This window comes from Ischnura elegans, chromosome 6, assembly GCF_921293095.1.
Source record: "Ischnura elegans chromosome 6, ioIscEleg1.1, whole genome shotgun sequence".
Lineage (NCBI taxonomy): Eukaryota > Metazoa > Arthropoda > Insecta > Odonata > Coenagrionidae > Ischnura > Ischnura elegans.
In genome coordinates this window covers 125,394,106-125,415,016 of record NC_060251.1, presented here as the reverse complement: position 1 = coordinate 125,415,016, position 20,911 = coordinate 125,394,106, and the positions used below count along the sequence as shown (strand labels likewise).

Genomic DNA, 20,911 nt, shown 5'->3' with positions numbered 1-20,911 from the left:
TGGTATCCGGAAACTACCAATACCTGTGGCCGACGAAATCAGGGAGGACGTAGCGCGAGTTCTGCGCAGAGCTAAACCACCGAAGCCGAATATTACGTTGAAAGAAAGGGCCGCTCTCAATGCCCTTCGAGAGAACAAAAACATCGTGATCATGCCTGCGGACAAAGGAAATGCCACTGTTCTCTTGGAGAAGGAGAAATACAACTCAAAGGTAGAAGAACTTCTGTCCGACACCATTTACAACAAACTACAAAAGAACCCCATGGCCAAAGCAGAGCGGGAGACAAGGGTCATGATCAAGAGGTCTTCTATTCCGTCTGAAGAACAGAGATGGCTAATTACGTCAGCACCCAAACCACCGAGGTCATACGGCTTACCAAAATTACACAAGGAGGGTGTACCACTGAGGCCCATTGTAAGCCAAATTGACGCTCCAACCTATCGACTCGCCAAATACCTAGCCCAAACTCTACAGGATTGCGTGGGAAACACCTCTTCATGTGTAAAGAACTCAGCCCATTTCGTGAATATGATAAAAGGCATCACCATCGAGAGAGAAGACATCATGGTGAGCTTCGATGTAGTGTCGCTGTTTACGAACGTGCCCAATGAAGATTCCGTGGAAATTGTGAAAAAGCTGACTAACTCAGGAATTCCCAAGGACTTACCCAAGCTTTTGGAGCACTGCCTGAGGAACAACTTCTTCCTGTGGAATGACAACTACCGTATATCTCCGAATATAGTCCCCCCTTTTTTTCCAAAAATGGCCGCGGAAAAGTAAGGGGGGGGACAATAATCGAGTGTAATCCAATTTAGCATACTAAAGGTGACCATAAAGTAATAAATAACGGCATAATGGCTAATGTTCTCGTAGTCTTTCTATTTGAGTACATTTATGAGGATTATAATCAGAGATATTAGTAAATACTGCCACGTTTTACCGGAAATTAAGACAATTTTTACCACAAATGTTGTACAGATACGATTATTCCGATTCAAATAGCATATCGAATATGCGTTTTCACGGAATCCATCGGGTAGCCGCTAATTTTTATTGGAAAAGTATTGTTAGAATAATTCAATCGACACTGATCACTTAATGACGCAAAACAGTAAATAATTAAAATGAAAAAAACACACACTATCATTACATTAATCGAACACTAGAATTGAATCAATAGTATATGTACCCGTCGCTCATTTAATAACTACACGATTTAAATAATTGCGAAAAATAAACAGATAAAGTGAACCTTTCGTGACGATTTAGCATTTCATTGCGTCCGTAGCTACTATACGTCCGTGCGGTTCGTGTTTACAACCACTGCCTTTACCGCCTTCACAGAACAAGAATGCGCAATAGGTGATGCATTTGTTTCTAAAAAGGCGCAATAATCGACGACTTTAAACCAGAAGCGCCGGCATTACTGCATTTGATCGAAATACAGCGACTCAGCATCGAAAGTGTAATCCATTTATTGAGGAATATCTTCAATTCGTCTGGGTAAATAGCAAAAAATAATTTTACGTTCAACAGTGAGGTGATGGATCAAGTAGAAAGATGAGGATCAATCCTGCCGCAGATTAGAGGCCTTCAAAGACGGAGTTTCGATGCCAATTTAAAAATAGCCGTTGCAGAATACGCCGTAAATCATAGTATTTACAGCGCTAGCAAAGCGCTAATACATCGCGGAAGTCATTTCGGGGGTCTCGATGCGGCAGATTCAAAGAATTAAGAGGAAAATATCGTCGAATTTGTGCGCAAATGCAGAGCAGAAGCTCTTTGTGTAACTTATGCAATGATTCGCGACGAGGCATTGAAAATTGATATAATTTTTTTCAGTTTTAATGTTTGTTGGAAAAAGTTTATTTCTTAATTTTATTACTTTGATATTTGTAAGTCCTGTAGTTTAATTGTTTTGCTTAGCAGGCATTTGATAGCAATATTTTTATAATATTTATAATTTATTTAACACAATTTTATTTAGATTTCCTAAATTCTTCAGGTCACTTGGATTTGTGATGACTTGATGGGTGTGTTACACTGGATCTAAGGAAGTTTCAGGGCCAAATGCAATACTGTTTATGGGCTTTAAGTTAAAGCTTATATATTGACATTGTCTGTAGTCATTTGGAAATCAAAAATATTAATAATTTGTGAAGGTTTAAAAAATACAATAGCCTTGGATACTTAAAAAAATTCTCATTTCTTCATTACATCTGGTTAAGGAACTATAAATTACTGATACATGCAATGGATCACAACATGTTTTAGGTATAGTTATTTTGTTGTGATGGAAAATATGTGAACAGATTTGTTCTTAATCTTCACAGAAAATAATAGTTTTTATCGAATCTAGAATCTTAACTTGCTAACCACAGAAAAATTGCCTTCCTTTACATTTTAAAATTTTTCCCAAAACTGAGGTCTCAAATTTGGGGGGGGGACTATATTCGGGGGGGGACTATATTCGGAGATATACGGTATTATGAACAATCAGACGGAGCAGCAATGGGTTAGCCCCTTTCCCCTGTGTTGGCCAACCTCTTTATGGAAAAGTTTGAGGAGGAGGCCGTGAATACATACCACAAGCAACCAAAGCTTTGGCTTCGGTATGTTGATGACACGTTCATCGTATGACCACACGGTGCAGAGGAATTGGACAAATTTTTGATATATCTCAACAACCAACACCGGAGGATCCGCTTCACAATGGAAAAGGAATGCGAAGGCATGTTGCCCTTCTTGGACGTGATGATTAAGAGGAAGGACGATGGCAGTCTTGGACATGCGGTGCATAGAAAGGAAACGCACACGGACCGATACCTGAACGCAGCATCACACCACCATCCCGCCCTGAGGGCCTCGGTGGTAACCTCTCCACTCAACAGAGCCCTCACCATTTCCGACGCCGAATCATTAGATTCAGAGAAGCCTGACCAAATCACTAATCAGGAATGGCTACGACCGGAAAATGGTCCTCAAAAGGGCCGCTAAGGTCAAAAAGATGCACTCACGACCATCTGAAGAACGCCAGGCCACAGAGGAGGAGGAATTGACCAAACCTGCAGCAAGGCTCACAATTCCATTCATAGCAGGAGTGTCAGAATGTATTGCTAGGATACTAAGGAAGCATGACGTGGTCACAAGGTTCAATTGCGTGACCAAAATACAAAACATTGTACCTGGACCTAAAGATCGTAATCCGCAGGCACTATGCGAAGGTGTGTACACAGTGTCATGCTCCTGCGGAAAGTCATATGTTGGCGAAACATGCCGAGGAATGGCGACAAGGATGAAGGAGCATGTGAGAGCTACCAATAAAAAACAACTGCACTTGTCAGCCATTGCAGAGTATGTTTGGAGTGAGTCCGGCCATAACATTGAATTCGAAAAAGCGAAGATAGTGGCAAAAGAGTCGCTATTACCCAAGGCAAATCAGGGAAGCAATTGAAATTCACAAAACACAAAATATTAACAGGGACAGCGGTTACCCAATCAGCAACGTTTGGAAGAGAGTTCTGACCAATCAGCGCACAGGAGGAGATCGGCCAGTGCTATATAAGACGGCAAAAAATGAAAACTTCTCACCTTTGACCTGAAGACGGAAGCAGTATGGCTTCCGAAACTGTAGTCAACTATAAACGACAGACGCGGCTGGAGAACCCGGAAAACAGCAGTCATCGTGAACAACGCCGCGGAAACCTACGCACGAATTTCATGCACCTTTCTTGAATCGGATACACCGCGTTACCTTGATTGTCAAAAAATAGCTTAAAAAATCTTTCCATAGGGTCTCTTCCGAACTCATCTGCAAAGTTCAACATGAACATCCGCAAAATCTGTGTCCATTCTAGGGATCGAAAAGAAAATTGCAATATTGCCGAGGGGAAAATCTTTTTCCCCTCGGCAATATTGCAACCCACACTTCATCCGTCCTGTTGACTCATGCACCCCTACGTTACTTACGCATCCCTCCCATCCTCCCAGCTAAATTATATCGAGGGGATCACGAAATATTTATGATACATTTCCCCCGTATAAATTCGCAATCAATATATTTCAAACCTCGCAGCTGATCACAAGGGGCGTGTGGGGATGGCCGACCTTGAAGGGCAGCGCGTGACGTGACACACACTCAGCGGAAAAACAAAGTGCCACTGTGACAAGCAAAGAGTAAAGGAAACGCCTGATCTCATTACAGCTCTTCTTTTGAAATCCGATCCTTGGACGCGGACGGGGGTGAGTAAAAACCGTTAAGGTCGCGCCATTTATTTACCGAAGGCCGCACGGTTGTCATGGAGATCATCCCGCCACTCATCCCGTAAGTCAGCGCTGGGGGAGGGTGAGGTGGAGAGATGCTAGGATACGTTTTGCCTAGGATTCTCAAAGAAATGTTCGATTTGGAATAAGATCAGGCGTCGAGGCGTCTTAATGACTATTTTTCCTATTTTTCTATAACTCGTGTTTTTTTGGAGGTCTTACATCCGCCCACTCCTTAAAAATGGTGGAAAAATCACGCATTTAAATATTTACCTATTACGCGTGCCTCTAGTCATTAAAGGGATATTGATACCTTACACTGCCAAATAAGTCACAGCCTACAAATTACGATTTTTGAAAGTTCTTAATCCTTGTTCCTTCGTTTTCCTGTTATATTTACGCATTATACTTCCATACCAATTTCTTTACAGCTATACCTATTTTTTCTTGTATCATCAGATTTTTCTACGTTTCCTAGTTGATGTATCTATTGAGCTTTTATGTGAGCGAATTTCTTCTAACCTTTCAATTGTTTTTAATTGAAGGATGATGCCCAAACCATAATTAACCCTCTCCCTATTGAAGTTTAAATGCCTCATTCTCCGCTCCGTCCTAACCCGGCCGAAACCGGCCGCCGCCATTTAAGTCGCTCCTTCATAAACCGGCCGAATCCGCCCGGCTTGGTCTGCTCTGTTTGGGGCAGCCTTTTGAGCTTCATAGGCATCTGTTTTATCTTGAGAGTGTTTATCTTTGCTAGCCCAAGCATCCTTCCTATCTCTCGTTTCATTAAGAAGAAGCAGAACGTCGTCACCATAAGCTAAAATCCTGAGACAATAAGGTGCTTTGTTCCAGCGTGGCACATAAACTGAGAAATAATGAGAGAATATTTCTAAGCCATTACGATGGAATTTTTAGGAGGGCCAGTTTTGAAATGGTGTGATACGAAAACCCTAGGCCTGTCCTGTGTTATTTAGAGTGACTGTCACATCTAATGGCAATATTTCTTTCTGTGTGGTCACACACAAGCTCACGCTTTTCCTATCTCACATGGCAAGGGGGCGAAGCTCAGCTCAAATGAAAAGAAAATTAATCCCCCTCAGTTCTGTTTGTGGGTGGTCACAGGCACTCTCACACTTTTCCTATCTCATATGGCGAGGAGGCGAAGCTCAGCTCAAATGAAAAGAAACCTAATGCCCCTCAGTTCTGACCACGGCTTCGTTAAGTGAGGATGCTATCGCAGAAGAAGTGAACAGAAGCGAATTTTCGAGTGATTCAGATAGTTCTAGTTGTTTGAATGGAGAAGAAGGATACAGTGATAGTGACAGATCAAGTGAAGTAGAATTGGAGGATGACGTTAACCCAAGTACGAGTGATTTAAAAGGTGATGATCAGGCGCATGACTCTTGGAGGGACACCCTGATTTTTGAAGAACCGTCGGAGTTCAAAGAAGAGAGAGGGCCTATTCATAATTTGGCGATAGGTGACAATGAATTTTCCTTCCTAAAATATATGCTTGGGGGCGAAGATTTTTTTCACAACATTGTCAAGAACACAAACAAATATGCAGAACATCTTCAACATTCCTCAGGAAAGGCTGACAAAGACTGGGTATATGTTACGTGCGATGAAATGGTGGCATACATTAGAGTGCTAGTGTACATGGGAATATTCGATTTGCCTGAAAGCAGGGATTACTGGCATAGCCAATATATTGACTGCTCAATTGTTCGTGACTGTATGACCTTTGGAAGATACACAAAAATTTCAAAATATTTCCATATTAGTGATATAACTCAGGAAAAAAAAACAGGGAGAGGAGGGTTTTGATGTATTGCATAAAATTAGGCCGGTTCTTGATGTAATGGAAACTTTTCAGCATAAGTATATACCAGGTAGGGAATTAAGTGTTGACGAGGCGATGGTTGCTTTTAAAGGACGTCATCACATCAAACAATACATCCAAGGAAAGCCAACGAAGTGGGGATTTAAAGTTTGGGTTTTAGCAAGCTCCCATGGCTACGTCCTGCAGGGAAATGTGTACTTAGGGAAAAAAGATAAAAGAAATCGTGAAATGTTTCTTGGGACGCAAGTTGTAATGAATTTAATGAAAAACTATTTAGGGAAAAATCATCATGTGTACTTTGATAGCTTTTTTTCGAGTGTGTTTCTCATGAAATTATTACTTATGAATAACACATACGCATGCGCTACTACAAGTTCATCTCGTAAAGAATGGCCTGCGGAATTTAAATATCCAAAAAAACTTAGACTCCAAAGAGGAGAGAGTAGAAATTTACAGAGCGGAAAAGTTACTGCAACGGTTTGGCATGATAATCGGGATATTTGTATCCTTCAAACCAATTGCGATCCCAATAACAAAGTCTATGTGCAAAGAAAAACAGGAAAAGGGAACAAACAAACTATGGTATCCTGTCCAAATTCAGTTGCATTGTACACCAAATACATGGGTGGTGTTGACAGAGCTGAACAAAGTAGGTGCTACTATGGCTTAGGTAGGAAAACAAAAAAGTGGTGGAAATATTTATTTGCCTTCGTCGTAAACACGGCTATAGTGAACAGTTTTATTTTGTACAAAGAAACCAATTCACCCTCAAATACTAGGCATGGAGTAACACAGAAGAATTTTCGTTTAGCACTTTACAGGCAGATGATAGGGAAATTCTCCTCGCGTAAAGTAGTGGGGCGTAAAAGAATCCTTCCGATAGGCACATTTTCACAGAGACAGCAACATTCTCTTTTAAAGATCGTGGGGAGAAAAAAAGTGTGCGCCTATTGCAGCTCGAAGAAAAGAAAAACTCCTGCTGGTCGGAGCATTGAAACGTCATGGAAATGCATCGGATGCGATTTACCTCTTTGCAAAATAGGATGCTATCATCAATATCACCAAGAAAATGGAGTTGAAGGAGGGAATTAAATTCAATATAAGGTAAGGCCAACTTCTTTCAATAAATTAATATATTCTTAAAACGTATACAAAATTTAAAACAAAACACTTAAATATATTTCAAGTTATTGTAAGTTAATTGAAGTAACCTGCGTCAGTTCCTCATCGCGGAGAAAAATAGGTCTACCAGTGGGGCAAATGGGTATTTAAACTTCGTGCATGACGGGGAAATGTTTACGGCCGGTTTCGGGCGGTTTAGGAAGGAGAGGGTTAATGCATATTCTATTCTACATTCAAATAATTTGGATTATCACCTCCACTAAAACTCATCAATTATTTCCTATTCTCACCCACTATGTCGATTCAATAAATCTAGGGAACCTAAATAATCTTTCTCGTGTTTACCTGGCTTTTCATATTTCAGCCCATATGGCCGACCCCGGTGGAGGCGCAGTAAATTTCACGCCGGCCAAACAAGAGGTCGCGGGCTCGAATCCCGCCTCAGTAGGTTCCCCCATCCAGGGAATAGTTTTTCATGTATGCTACATTGTTAAATTTGCTAAAAACCTCGATATGAAATGGCCAAATTGAGCTGTATTCGATGGTTTAGGAATAAAATAAAAATAAAATATAGAACCAAATAATTTAATAGGTTCTTTAAGGTAGTCCTTGAATTAGTATCATTAGTCAACTCTTTGAAATCGTATCTGATTAGTCACGCCATGATTGCCGCAAACCTCGGCGCCGTTCAGCATTTCCCGCACGAGTGTGGGGGACAGTTCATGCACAGAATTACTAAATATTTGGATCAAAATCCGTTAAGGCTTGAAGATATCGGTATCAGAAGTCACTTACGAAACATTACGCATAGTACTTTGAAACGATAATTTCCTATTTGGTTCGTGTGATCCTCAGAAATTCTCAATGAAGGAGATGACGTCTTCCCCTTGGTCTAAGATGAATGACTCTTCATTACAACGATTAAGGTTTATTCTAAAGCCTCTCTCACGCATTGATAGGAACTCAAAATTAAGAATTCATTCAATACATCGAATTCACTTCCTACGTTACAAAAAAAAACTCTTCCGTCAACAAATTAAAACTCATAACACCATAGTATGAATGTCCATCCCGAGTATTCACATAATAACAGTTTAAAAAGTTCCCATAGGCGCTGATGTTTCTATGCAATGCTTCAATTTAGGAAATTGTTTTTTTTTTGGGAAGCAAGAAAAACTTATTATTACTATCATGCATTACGACTGGGTGAGCAAACTGGTTTTCTTCATGTATGCTTCCTATACTGGAGCATTAAATTTTCCAAACTTTGGCGGAAGGTAACGACATCATTATGCATCTCCGAAACTTGATACACAGGCATTACTATTCATATCAAGTGACCGAGAAGAATAATAATCAAATTAACATTTATAACGTTATTTTTATCCTTGAAACTATCGTATAGGTGTCTTCATAATCCCTAGAATGAGAAGAATTACGATTTAAAGGAGCTCCCTCCCCTTGTTTATGAACTTGCGCGGCAGGTATATACTGGTGAATCATAGAAATTGTCATAATAGCATGACGCCGTTGTACCGATCTGACACGTAAATGGCTTTTCCAGCTCGCATCGATACAAGCTCTTTCTAAAAAAAGCGATGATATTTATAAGATCCTTGCTAACGTTCTCCCGAAAAAAATATATACCAGCTCTCACGAAAATTCTCTGGCCCGTAAAAAACCTGACTAATGACAGCCATTTTCATCGTGGCAGCTCCGCTGAAATAAGGTAGCGACCTTTGACCACCACTGCGTAGCTAATCAGCCATCGTCCGGCATGGGCCACTCCTGATGGAGGGATAACGACAGCACGAATCTTGACGAAAATAAAGTTTGAAGATTAAAAAAGGAACACCTTTGACCTTGGCAGTCTTTTTATCAAGTGCCTCGGCTTAGAGCTCTTCCCAGGAAAACCGGAAACTCTCATAATTTCCTTTTCCATTCCCTTCTCTGAGTTTTTTTTTTCATGCATATCATCTCTCACGGAAATATAATAGAGCCTCATGAAATTTTGAATGAATTCCTATGCTACACCACAACGTGCTAGACGAGAGTGATGATAGGACGCACCGCTAGATAAACGACGGAATTTTCGGCATAGTGATGAAACTTGTTAATATCTTTAAGTGGCGTTAGTTTTTCTTTCCTCGCGTCAGTGGCGTATCTAGGAATTTCGATCCGATGGGGATTCCAGAACAAGGAGGATATTTTGAGGAAAAGAGAGTAGGGGAGACCGGGGCACATTTTCGCATGGTGCACGTTTTTGAATTGGCTTTGCCTCCTAAACTCTCCGCTCTAGCGCATTACCAATCATACTCGAATGATGCGCATATGCATCGACGGCAGTTTTGTAAGTTACAAGGACAGGGACGCAAGTGTTGTGGAGGAGTGTCACCTTATGTTGATTTTTACTCATGTGAGTAACTTTTTCTGCCCTTCTTTAAACTAAAAACAAACCTATTCCGTTTCAGTTGTGCCTTGTTTTAATAATATATTTCGATTGAGCATTAACTTCTTTGTTTCACGATATAGGTATTGAACAAGGAATTATTTATTATCACCATTTTCGGTTGGTTTCCAGTAAAATAATGGCGACGGGGCAGGTTTTCGAATACGAGGCGGGGCAAGTTTTCGCCATCGAAAACGTGCCCTTTGAATCATTTGGTGTTTACTGACACCGACTTCATGCCAATTTATTTCACGGATAGGCTTTACTAAACTGGGATCAATGTTGAAAACTTTTCCACTGAATCTAATTTGAATCAGTTAACTGAAAACATCCCTACAACTAATGCTGCTTCTTGTACATCGCCAGAGGATGTCAGGCCGTTTGAAAAAGCTCGACCCAGAAAGAAAACCAGGTATTGGTGAAAAAAAATCGGCTATTTAAGAATAAGTTAAAATGTAACAGGAACAAGCTAAACAGAAAAGGCAAAAGCTGCAGCAAGGAAAAAAGAAACAGAAAAAGGTGAACAAAGAGACAATGAAGAACGATGAAAAAATGGCGAAGTCAGTAAATAAAAATCTATTTCAAAGTCATTCCAGTGATGAAGATGAGACCGACTGTACGTGCATTTACTGCTTGGAAAAATGTAGTGGCAGAAAAATCTAGCGAGCAGTGGGTCAAATGCACTCGCTGCAAAAAATGGGCACACAATTCTTGTATCAAAGGGGAATCATCAATTTTTGTTTGCTTTAACTATGAGAGTGACAATGATTATGAGTTTTGCTGAACTTTCTTAATGCATTTGTGTTAAACATACAGTTCATTCCTAACATGTGTGTTCTTATTTTCCATTCAGTCATATTTAAGTCTATGCGAAAACTTGCCCCAGTATAACTTATGTGAATACAAGCCTCGGTCACGGGGCACGTTTTCGCACGTGACTTACATCTTTGTCCTTATATTTTTACTAACAAGTATATATATTTCATTTATTACAATAATTTCTAACTGTAGGTGATTAACTACTAACTGTTATGGCACGCCTTTGGTAATTGCAAATATGCAGGGGAACAAAATAAAAAAATGCGAAAGCCTGCCCCGGTCTCTCCTACCTACTAAGCAGAGAGTTTAAACTAATTTTAACATTTTATACAAAAAAAACTCCATTTGCTAAAGAAATATGTGGCAAATTCACGATTTTTCAAATTTTCATTTTCTTTTATGACGGATAATAATTGTGTTCTTATATTTTGGGGGGGTCCGGACTCCCCGGACCTCCCCTGGCTATGCCACTGCCCCGCGTTACCTGATGTCTGCTCCGTGTGAATTCGTTTTGTGTAGTTTACGAAATCTCACCCGGGGAAATTCGGGGGAACTGTAACGTGTAAAATGGCTAAGAGTAAGAACGCTAATAGCAGCGTCGGAAAAAATAAAACTTAAAATGGAATATGCCCTGGATCCAAATCAGACGCATATGAATAAAATTTTGTATTATTGGCAACCACACTTTATTTATTTTTTTAAATTGTATTCCCAAACCACCGAATACAGCTCACCTAGGCCATGTTATATCGGGGTATTCGACAAATCTAACAATTAAACGTACACGAACAACCATGCCCTGAATAGGGGAAACTTACACACGCGGGACTCGAACGTAAGACCTTATGTTCGGCAGTCGTGGACAATACCCGACCGCCACCGATGCCGGCACTTCAGGAGTCCATTTATTTTTCAATGAAAATGGCAATTGCACCGAGTATTATCACACTTATCTGTATCAAAAAATTTTTTCCTTAATTTTCTCTAACACCATTAATGATAAAATACTGCTCAGAGTATAGATCAAATGTATACGATGCAATAAGGCTGTTATCTAACGTTTCAGTTTATTTAAAAATATCATCAGGGCTCGGAACTGTTCAATCACTTCGATTCCCAATTGGGGATACAGCAGCCCACTGAAAGGGCGTAGCGTCGACGTAGCCAACATAAGAAGAAACTAAATGCCGGCACCGGCACACTTGATGGAAAATTCCTTCCTTGTAACACTTTTCTAACCACATTGTCTTGCGACGGTACACATTAATAATAAGAAAATACATAATATAACCAATCCAACTAATAATACCAGCTAATTTAGGAATATCAAGTTCCCGAAGGCGAGGAATTTTCTTAATTGCTAAATTCGAAAGTGAAAGCGTGTGATATGGCGTCAGTCGCACAGTTGATGCTTGTCTATTTTCACGCCGAGGTACGGTAAGACCTCTACAGGAGTTGAAACAAATTTGATTATGATTTTCTGCTGTTTAGGCTGATGCCCATGTCATCTTCCAGGAATTTCACTATATCAAACACTAAGGTCCTTGCAGTATGCTGGTCGCAGGTGAAGACAATTAACCAGTCGTCTAAGTAAGGTACGAAGACAGTCTGGAACCAGGAATATACTTCGTGGCCACCGCTCGCGCCCACCGCTGCATGGTAGCAGGAGCAAGACAGTGGCTAACTTTCTTCTTTTTTTTTTAACTTTTTTCTAACTTTTCTCCTTTCTAGCATTTTTTAAGAAAGCCTTGTAAAACCGAAGTATTTATCATTGCACGCATTTCCATAAAACCGCCCGTGGCCTGCACGAACAGAGCGCTGGTAAAATGCGTCTTAGAGGTCGAGCTCGCAGACAAAGGCGTTTAACTGAATTATGCTGACCGCCTGGGTGGCGTATTTCAGGCGGGATTTTGGCCTATAATAAAATTCGGTCCATGGACTCAAGTCGTGAATTGAACGGCAACCACCAGAGGACTTAGGGATTAAATTTGCTTTAAACCCACACTTCGGTATTTCACGTATCAAAATTCTGCGGGACACCATTGATTCTAGAACTGAAATTAACTCTTCTGAGGGCGTTGATCTTAAGAAAACAAAGAGTATTTGTGGGTTTTGGGATGTTTGCACCGGACAATACCAAATCAAGCACTGATTCATCGCCATTTGGGTATATCTTCACCCTGGGTAAATTTCGAATTCAACACTCACCGCCAACTGTTGTTACGGAGTGCGAGCCAGTAGCTCCTCCAGCGGAAGGGTGTCTGGTCCGTCGACAGGAGCTACGTATCCGAATCCGGGTCCCCGGAAACGGTGTCCTCCGGGGCATCAACGTGATAAGGGTCCACGGGTGATCCACTGCGCTGAGTTGAGAATGAAGCAGTGTCCTCGTCGTCACTGTTGTATATGAGAAATCACGAATTAGAGACGGATTATATTTAGAGTTAGCATTTTTTAAGTCAGTGGTCGTAGGCCTGTTCTTCATTATACACAGATTGACTGTTACACAATAATGTTTCATAATTTCTTTGCTACCTTATTATGTTCCTAGATATATTTTTAAGCCATAACTATGTATACATGCTTATAACGTGTACAAAATCAATTTCATATTCGTAATATAATATAATAAAATATCCCCCCCTTATTACTGGACATAAGGAACAATTACTGTCTAATTTTCACAAAAATTCCAAGTTCTCGGAAAAATATAAGTTTTCTTTATATTTCAATATCATGTACAGAATATGTGACGTCGAAAACTGTTATACTCCAATATTCAAACAAATTACATGAAATTTAATAATTATCATCACCTTTGAAGCATTTGGCCCCAACGTGTGGTGGTCCTATGGCACAACTTGGGATGCAGGGCTGGGAAGGAGACCAGAGGAGTGGTCTCCGATATCAGCTCATGTTGTTACAGAGGAATGCCGTGGCTGGACCTGGGGCCAGGGTCTGGAACTACGGTTGCAGCGCTGGCAGCGGCTAGAGGTGTCTGACCATCCCCAGGGCCCTGGACTCAGTAATGGGATCAAGGGGGATAGGGAGCATGGAGGGTGGCTCTTCCGACGTAGGCGGTTGGACTCGCGTGTTGAGCAGGCTGGATGGAAAGGAGGACATGTGAGGTCCCGATGGGGATGTCTTGGGGACAAAGGTCGGAGAAGGCGACTCTTGTCATGGTGAGCGAGAGCGGCTTCGACTAATCCTGTGCTACCTTTACGACCCATGGTGGCCGAGAGTGTATTAGCCGCAAGTGCTGAAGACACGAGCGTAGGCTCAGAGCGAAATGACGTCCCCTCCCGTGCTAGCTTTCTGGACCATTGTGGCTGCGAGCGTATGACCCGCTAGTGGTAAAGACGCGAGCTTGCTGCGAGCGTATCAGCCGCTTGTGCTGAAGACGCGAGCGTATGGTCAGTGTGAAATGACGTCCCCTCCCGTGCTAGCTTTCTGGTCCATTGTGGCTGCGAGCGTATTACCCGCTAGTGGTAAAGACGCGAGCTTGCTGCGAGCGTATCAGCCGCTGGTGCTGAAGACGCGAGCGTATGGTCAGTGTGAAATGACGTCCCCTCCCGTGCTAGCTTTCTGGACCATTGTGGCTGCGAGCGTATTACCCGCTAGAGGTAAAGACGCGAGCTTGCTGCGAGCGTATCAGCCGCCAGTGCTGAAGACGCGAGCGTATGGTCAGTGTGAAATGACGCCCCCTCCCGTGCTAGCTCTCTGGACCATTGTGGCTGCGAGCGTATTACCCGCTAGTGGTAAAGACGCGAGCGTATGCTCAGAGCGAAATGACGTACCCTCCCGTGCTAGCTTTCTGGACCATTGTGGCTGCGAGCGTATTACCCGCTAGTGGTAAAGACGCGAGCTTGCTGCGAGCGTATCAGCCGCTTGTGATGAAGACGCAAGCGTATGGTCAGTGTGAAATGACGTCCCCTCCCGTGCTAGCTTTCTGGACCATTGTGGCTGCGAACGTATTACCCGCTAGTGGTAAAGACGCGAGCATGCTGCGAGCGTATCAGCCGCTTGTGCTGAAGACGCGAGCGTATGGTCAGTGTGAAATGACGTCCCCTCCCGTGCTAGCTTTCTGGACCATTGTGGCTGCGAACGTATTACCCGCTAGTGGTAAAGACGCGAGCATGCTGCGAGCGTATCAGCCGCTTGTGCTGAAGACGCGAGCGTATGGTCAGTGTGAAATGACGTCCCCTCCCGTGCTAGCTTTCTGGTCCATTGTGGCTGCGAGCGTATTACCCGCTAGTGGTAAAGACGCGAGCATGCTGCGAGCGTATCAGCCGCGTGTGCTGAAGACGCGAGCGTATGGTCAGTGTGAAATGACGTCCCCTCCCGTGCTACTTCTCTGGACCATTGTGGCTGCGAGCGTATTACCCGCTAGTGGTAAAGACGCGAGCTTGCTGCGAGCGTATCAGCCGCTGGTGTTGAAGACGCGAGCGTATGGTCAGTGTGAAATGACGTCCCCTCCCGTGCTAGCTTTCTGGTCCATTGTGGCTGCGAGCGTATTACCCGCTAGTGGTAAAGACGCGAGCATGCTGCGAGCGTATCAGCCGCGTGTGCTGAAGACGCGAGCGTATGGTCAGTGTGAAATGACGTCCCCTCCCGTGCTACTTCTCTGGACCATTGTGGCTGCGAGCGTATTACCCGCTAGTGGTAAAGACGCGAGCTTGCTGCGAGCGTATCAGCCACTTGTGCTGAAGACGTTAGCGTATGGTCAGTGTGAAATGACGTCCCCTCCAGTGCTAGTTTTCTGGACCAATGTGGCTGCGAGCGTATCAGCCGCTTGTACTGAAGACGCGAGCGTATTGTCAGTGTGAAATTACGTCCCCTCCCGTGCCAGCTCTCTGGACCTTAGTGGTTGCGAGCGTATAACCCGCTAGTGCTAAAGGAAGGGGAAGGATATTAGGATTTTTGGATAGAATGAAAGGTAGTTGGTCTTATTGTGCATTGAAGAGGCATGCGCATGATGTACGGGGAGGATCCATGATTCCTTCTTAATCACTCCATGGAAACCTACATTAATCGGTAGAATATTTTAATAATAGTGAAAGTTAGTTAACACAGAATACAGTCTTCCGGAAGGATTTTTTACAGGTATCAAATATCATTTTCAGGCAGTGTTTACAAGTATCAATTCTCCTATAAAACATTAACATACAAGTTCCTATTCTACCCACATGCAGCATAATAGTTTTGACTCTGTCTAAGACTTAGATATTTATGAGGTAGAACACGAGATTTGGTGATCTTTGATTATGATTTGGTGTATTCTCAATTTATATGCGGAAAGCACTGATAATACTTACCGCTCGCGGTCTAGAGGCAAATCTTTTTTTAGTACCCTTGTTGAAGATATCTTGATTGTAGTCACTATGAATATTAAGCCACCTGTATCAAGAGAAAAGTATGATATATTAATAATATTCACATTCTTTTTTCCGCTTTCTAAATTGCATAACGCATATTGCGTACATTAAATTAGCAAAAAGGTGAAAAAGATTGAAAAGGACAATAAAGTTTTTTCCTATATTTTTATTGCCTTAATGGAAAGATTCCTTTCCCTTGGGCTACAACCTTGTCGCGGTGGAAAGGCTCCAAGAACCAAAAAATACCCTTATCCCCCTCACTTAGGGTTTTTACTTGCTCTTCATCATCCGAGTCTTCGTCGGATTGATCTATATTTCCGATTACCTCCTCCTCCTCTAGATTATCCTCGAGAGGGCACGGTGGCGTATAAAGCGCGCCAATCTTCGAAAACCAAGGATTTCAGTATTGTGCGTACATTCTTGTCTGGAATGGCCTCGTGTATTCTTACAATGTAGTTTTGACTGTCGATAGTGCGAGTTTTCAAAGGTCTAGGTAATGAAGGTAATTTAAATATAGATCGGCAAGAGGAACTACGTCAACGTCAAGACGTACAAAGTATGCTACGCGACCGGCCGTGTATATGATCCTTTGCTATTCTTGAATGGCCTCGCTTATTCTTACAATGTCATTTTTGCTGTCAAAAGTGCGAGTTTTTAAAGCAAAAAGTATTGCAGCAATTGTTTTTAGATTGGCAAGGGAACCCGACCACAGGGGCGTATACATTACGCCGCACAACCAGCCTCGTATCAACAGTGTGCCTTTAAATTTTTATTACCTATAAATGCACAAGCTTGAACTAATTTCTACAAATAAAGATAAATTTCAACAAAAATCAAATATTATCGTATAAATGCATACATCGTGGACAGAGTACGCCACGCTCCCGGTCGTGTAAAAATATCAGGCATGCCCGCTCGAGGGTTAAATGCCTTTAGTAAGAAATTGAGAACATGGACGAAATACAATATAAAATAAAATTGTAATGTCACGATAAATTGAAAAGAAGTTAGATACTGTGCTCACTAGAATAAAGAGAACATGGACGTAATGTAATATAAAATAAAACGGTAATGTCACGAATTGGTAATGGCAAATTGAAAAAAAGCTACAAATAGTGCTCACCTGAATATGCCTTGAAGGAACGGAATAAAATGTAATTTTCGAAAACTATTCTCACCAACACGAAGGCACAAGTGGTACTATGGAACTGGCGTCGGAAGAGAATGAACACAATAAAACCCTATTGTAGGGGAAGGCGACGAAACGGAATCGTTACGGGACGCGAATGCGCGTCCATAGGCTTCCTGGCAAAACACTCCGGACGCGTATTCGCGTCCGCCGGCTTGAATGTGTTAAAAGACCAACGCCCGTTAAAATGACAGGTGAGGTATTTCTATTTCACTTGTAATGGTAACGCGAGCTTTTTATCAAGAAATCACTGCATTGCTTTACGTCTTGCCATTTTGATGTTGCAATATGATGACTTTCTTAGACAAACGTAACTTCCTCCATGACTGTCAGCACGAATTCCAAAAGGTAGATCATGCGAACCACAGATAGCGTTCTTCCTTCGCGACGTTATAAAATCTGGCGACGTTTTTTTCTATATTTTAAGAAAGCTCTCGAGACTGTACCTCACATAAACTTTCATACAAATTACAGCCATTCGGATTAAACTAAACAGTTTTAAACTGGATAGGATACTTTCTCAGTGATCGTAAAAAGAAGTAGTTCTTGACGGTATTACCTCTGACGTTGTATATGTTACATTTGATGTTCCACGAGAAAGCGTAAAAGGGCCCCTGTTGTTCATTGCATACATTAATGATCTCGTTCCCGTATTAGATTTAAAATACGTTTATTTGCTGACGACGCGGTCATTTATCGCGAAATTAGTGATCACTCTGACAATGAAATTCTATTATCTGACCTAAACTACGTTCAATTATGGAGCCCGGAGTGGGGATTGGAACTTAATATGAGCAAATGCATGGCGGTACATTTCTTCCGGAATTTTCCCAATTCTAACCATGTTTATGCAGTGGATGGTATTAAAATAAAGGCAACAGACGAAGTGAAATACCTGAGAGTTACGATAACCTCGAACCTCACATGGGGAACGCATAAAAAGAATATTTGCGGCATAGCCCTGAAGAAATTAGGATTCGTCAAGCGTATTGTGGGAATATTTTCGCATGAAAAAGCAAAAGAAAGTTGCGATTTCGTACTCGCACGACTGCATCTTGAATATGCAGCGAGCGTATGGGATCAGAATGGATTGAATCAGGATGCAGAAAGACTTAATCCGCGAACTGAATAAAATACAAAGGAAGACTGTACGTATCGTCAAAAACTGTAAGGGGCGTACAGACAGTGTTACCCAAATTTTATGCGAATGAGGCTGGGAGCCGCTGGAGACTCGGAGGCTGCGCGATAGCCTTAGATAGCTTGAACAATTGCGAATGGATATCTTTAAGGGCGACATGGGGAACATAATATTAGAGCCACACTATATTTCCAGGTGCGACAGAAGCGATAAATTAAGCGAAATGTTTTGCTGAACGGATAGATATGGTAATTCGAGTTTCCCCCGAACCATGAAGGACTTTAATAAACGCTAGTCCAAACTTCTTTAGAGTTCTTCATTTTTTGCAGCTGTAAAAAACTGGTGTCCTAACACCCCCTGCCACACGCCTTTTAGGCGGCTTACGGGGTATTATGTAGATGTAGTTGTAGATGAAGTATTGCGGGTTCGAACAAAAATTACCATTGTATCACTGCATCCAGGTAACCATTACCCTGACCATTCCAGTGTTAAGAAATCTGTCACAGTCTCCGCCGCGATTTCTGTGCATGCCCACCAGCTGAGGGAAAATTTTAGTTACAGGGACTCTTCGCGATCCGACTTGCGTCCGAAAAAACAGGCTCTGGCGTCCCGCAGACCTCTGACCCCCTACTCCCCCTCCTCGCCTCCCCTCCCGGGAGCCCTCCCAACCCGGCGACGTGCGCAGTCTGAACAACCAAGGGGGCAACAGAACTGTAATATATCGTTTAGAAAACCTCTTGTTTTGATTTTCTGGAGCCCCAGTGGTCCAACGGCCTATCCAACATAGAGGCGCTGGTGTAGCCTGTTTTTCTGGGCAGTCTGCTGGGCAGTAATAAACTGGGGGCTGCCATATTGAATCTCGTTGTAAACAAAGGTGGTATTGAGGCTTATTGATAGATATTAGTGTTAACTGCAGACTTTTTATTGCTGACATTGTCCCTTACGATTTTGGAAGTTGCTTGAAGAAGGCTACGAGACTCAATGATCTTGACTATTGCTAAATTGCGTGGGTATGAAATGTATTTGGAGATGAAAATGTGAGTAATTCTGTTTCCTCCATTATTCCATTTTGATTTCAACCTGTGATTAGCTAACTTTTTCTCATGTTTTCAAAATTTCATGGTGTCTTGTATTCCTTATATTTCAATGTATTTTTCATTGTACTTGCAGTACTCGTAGTGTTCAAACTACTCATTTATCGCTACTGCTTCGCTTTGGTTTGTTTAACCTTACCATTTTGTTGGTTATGTATGTAATTTGCTATTTCAACTCTGTCCTTCCAACTGTTTAATTGTCATTAATTGAGCATTATTCATTAAGTGTTCTACGATATTTACATTTCTTAAAACTTTAATGTCTTTTATTTTGAAGTAAGAACCTATATACTACATTGTTGTAAAATATTCTTCGCTTTTCTCGTTTTCCACATTTGGAATGCTTTCTTTCGTATAAGTGATGGTTATTAACTTATAAGAACCTTTCATTTTAAGACTACTCTGCCAAGATATGTTGTATATCTTAATGGGTACTCATCATGAACAACTTCATACGAAATAATGTCCTTTCATAATTAAATAATTATCTTCCATGAAATGATATCCAAACTTGCATACTTATTTCTAGTGAAGTGTTGTTATGGTCTATGGTTTCAGAATTAGCATTATATTCCCTGTACCAGAGCTATTGCGAGATACATCTACCTCAAAGAAAATTGGGTCACCCTCATTGTCTATAACTATCGTGTGTTTACTTAAGTAATGGAATCTTACTCCTATTACGCAAAGACTGCTCATATCTCATTGCAACGTACTGCTGTCATTGATATTTGTTGCTTGTGAATCTCATGTGCTTGTAAAATTGTTAACTTCCACAGATTTCATCTATAGAATGCCATATTTAAATTGTTATTGTTGTATTTCTTTTACCAGTTATTGTATCAATAAATACCAACGTCCACTGAACTAAGTTTCCATGATCATTATTCTTACCAACCACCAGATCGTCAGTTGACCTTGTACATTAATCTTATATTATGGTTACTAGTTAAGTAACCTGGGGAAGTTCATCGGGATGATTTTCCTACATTCATTTCTTTTAAGTTTCTCGCAATTGCAGTAGCATTATTAAACCTGAACAGCATGCCCTATCGTGACGCGTAAAAAAAGTTTGAAACGCGCTGAGATGGGCATTCAAACTTCGCGGCAGCCTTGGACCACTGGCATAGATGGCACTGATGTATCAAAACCTATACACATTATCCTTAGGGGTTTGTCGCCCCCTTGGTTTGAACAGACACGCTCCGACGCAGTCCTCTCCGCCATGCCTCCCACTTCGCCCGCATCGGGTCCCATTTTAGTGCAGCCAGCTGTTTCTCTCTCGATGGCGTACATCGCCATATGGCTGCAGAGTGGATTTTGTCTTCCTCTCCCAAGTTTATGGGTGAAAGCAACAGAATATTTATTTTGAAATGACAGGAGTTATATTTTTGTTTTGTTTTATTTTATCTTACAAAGTGTGGTAAGATGAAGAGTAAATGTTTTCGCGGAGTATGACCTGAGTGAGCGTGTTTTAACTTTGAGGAAACTTCATGATTGGAGGCATAATTGTGAATTGGGGAAACTCCTTACTATTCCCAGAATGTTGGTGAATTTATATTAAATCCTGGTGAAAATAAAACTTGTATCTGTTATACTTCATCTCGTCATAAAAGGTGGT

The 20,911-nt window shown here is 41.6% G+C and overlaps 1 protein-coding gene and 1 long non-coding RNA gene across 2 annotated transcripts in view; both read right to left on the bottom strand.

Annotated features, from left to right (window-relative positions):
• LOC124161482 overlaps positions 1-13,783 on the bottom strand; it is a 51,765-nt gene extending 37,982 nt beyond the window's left edge. The window contains exons 1-2 of the mRNA XM_046537804.1: positions 13,311-13,783; positions 12,706-12,891 (exon numbers count right to left, since the gene is read on the bottom strand). Of these exons, the coding sequence (XP_046393760.1) occupies positions 12,706-12,823 (118 nt within the window). The 5' untranslated portion in view covers positions 12,824-12,891; positions 13,311-13,783. The remainder of the gene's footprint in view (positions 1-12,705; positions 12,892-13,310) is intronic.
• Positions 13,784-15,118: 1,335 nt separating this feature from the next.
• Positions 15,119-20,911, bottom strand: part of LOC124160112 — a 72,189-nt gene continuing 66,396 nt past the window's right edge. Inside the window, exons 3-4 of the long non-coding RNA XR_006865079.1 lie at positions 15,810-15,891; positions 15,119-15,516 (exon numbers count right to left, since the gene is read on the bottom strand). This is a non-coding gene — a long non-coding RNA (uncharacterized LOC124160112). The remainder of the gene's footprint in view (positions 15,517-15,809; positions 15,892-20,911) is intronic.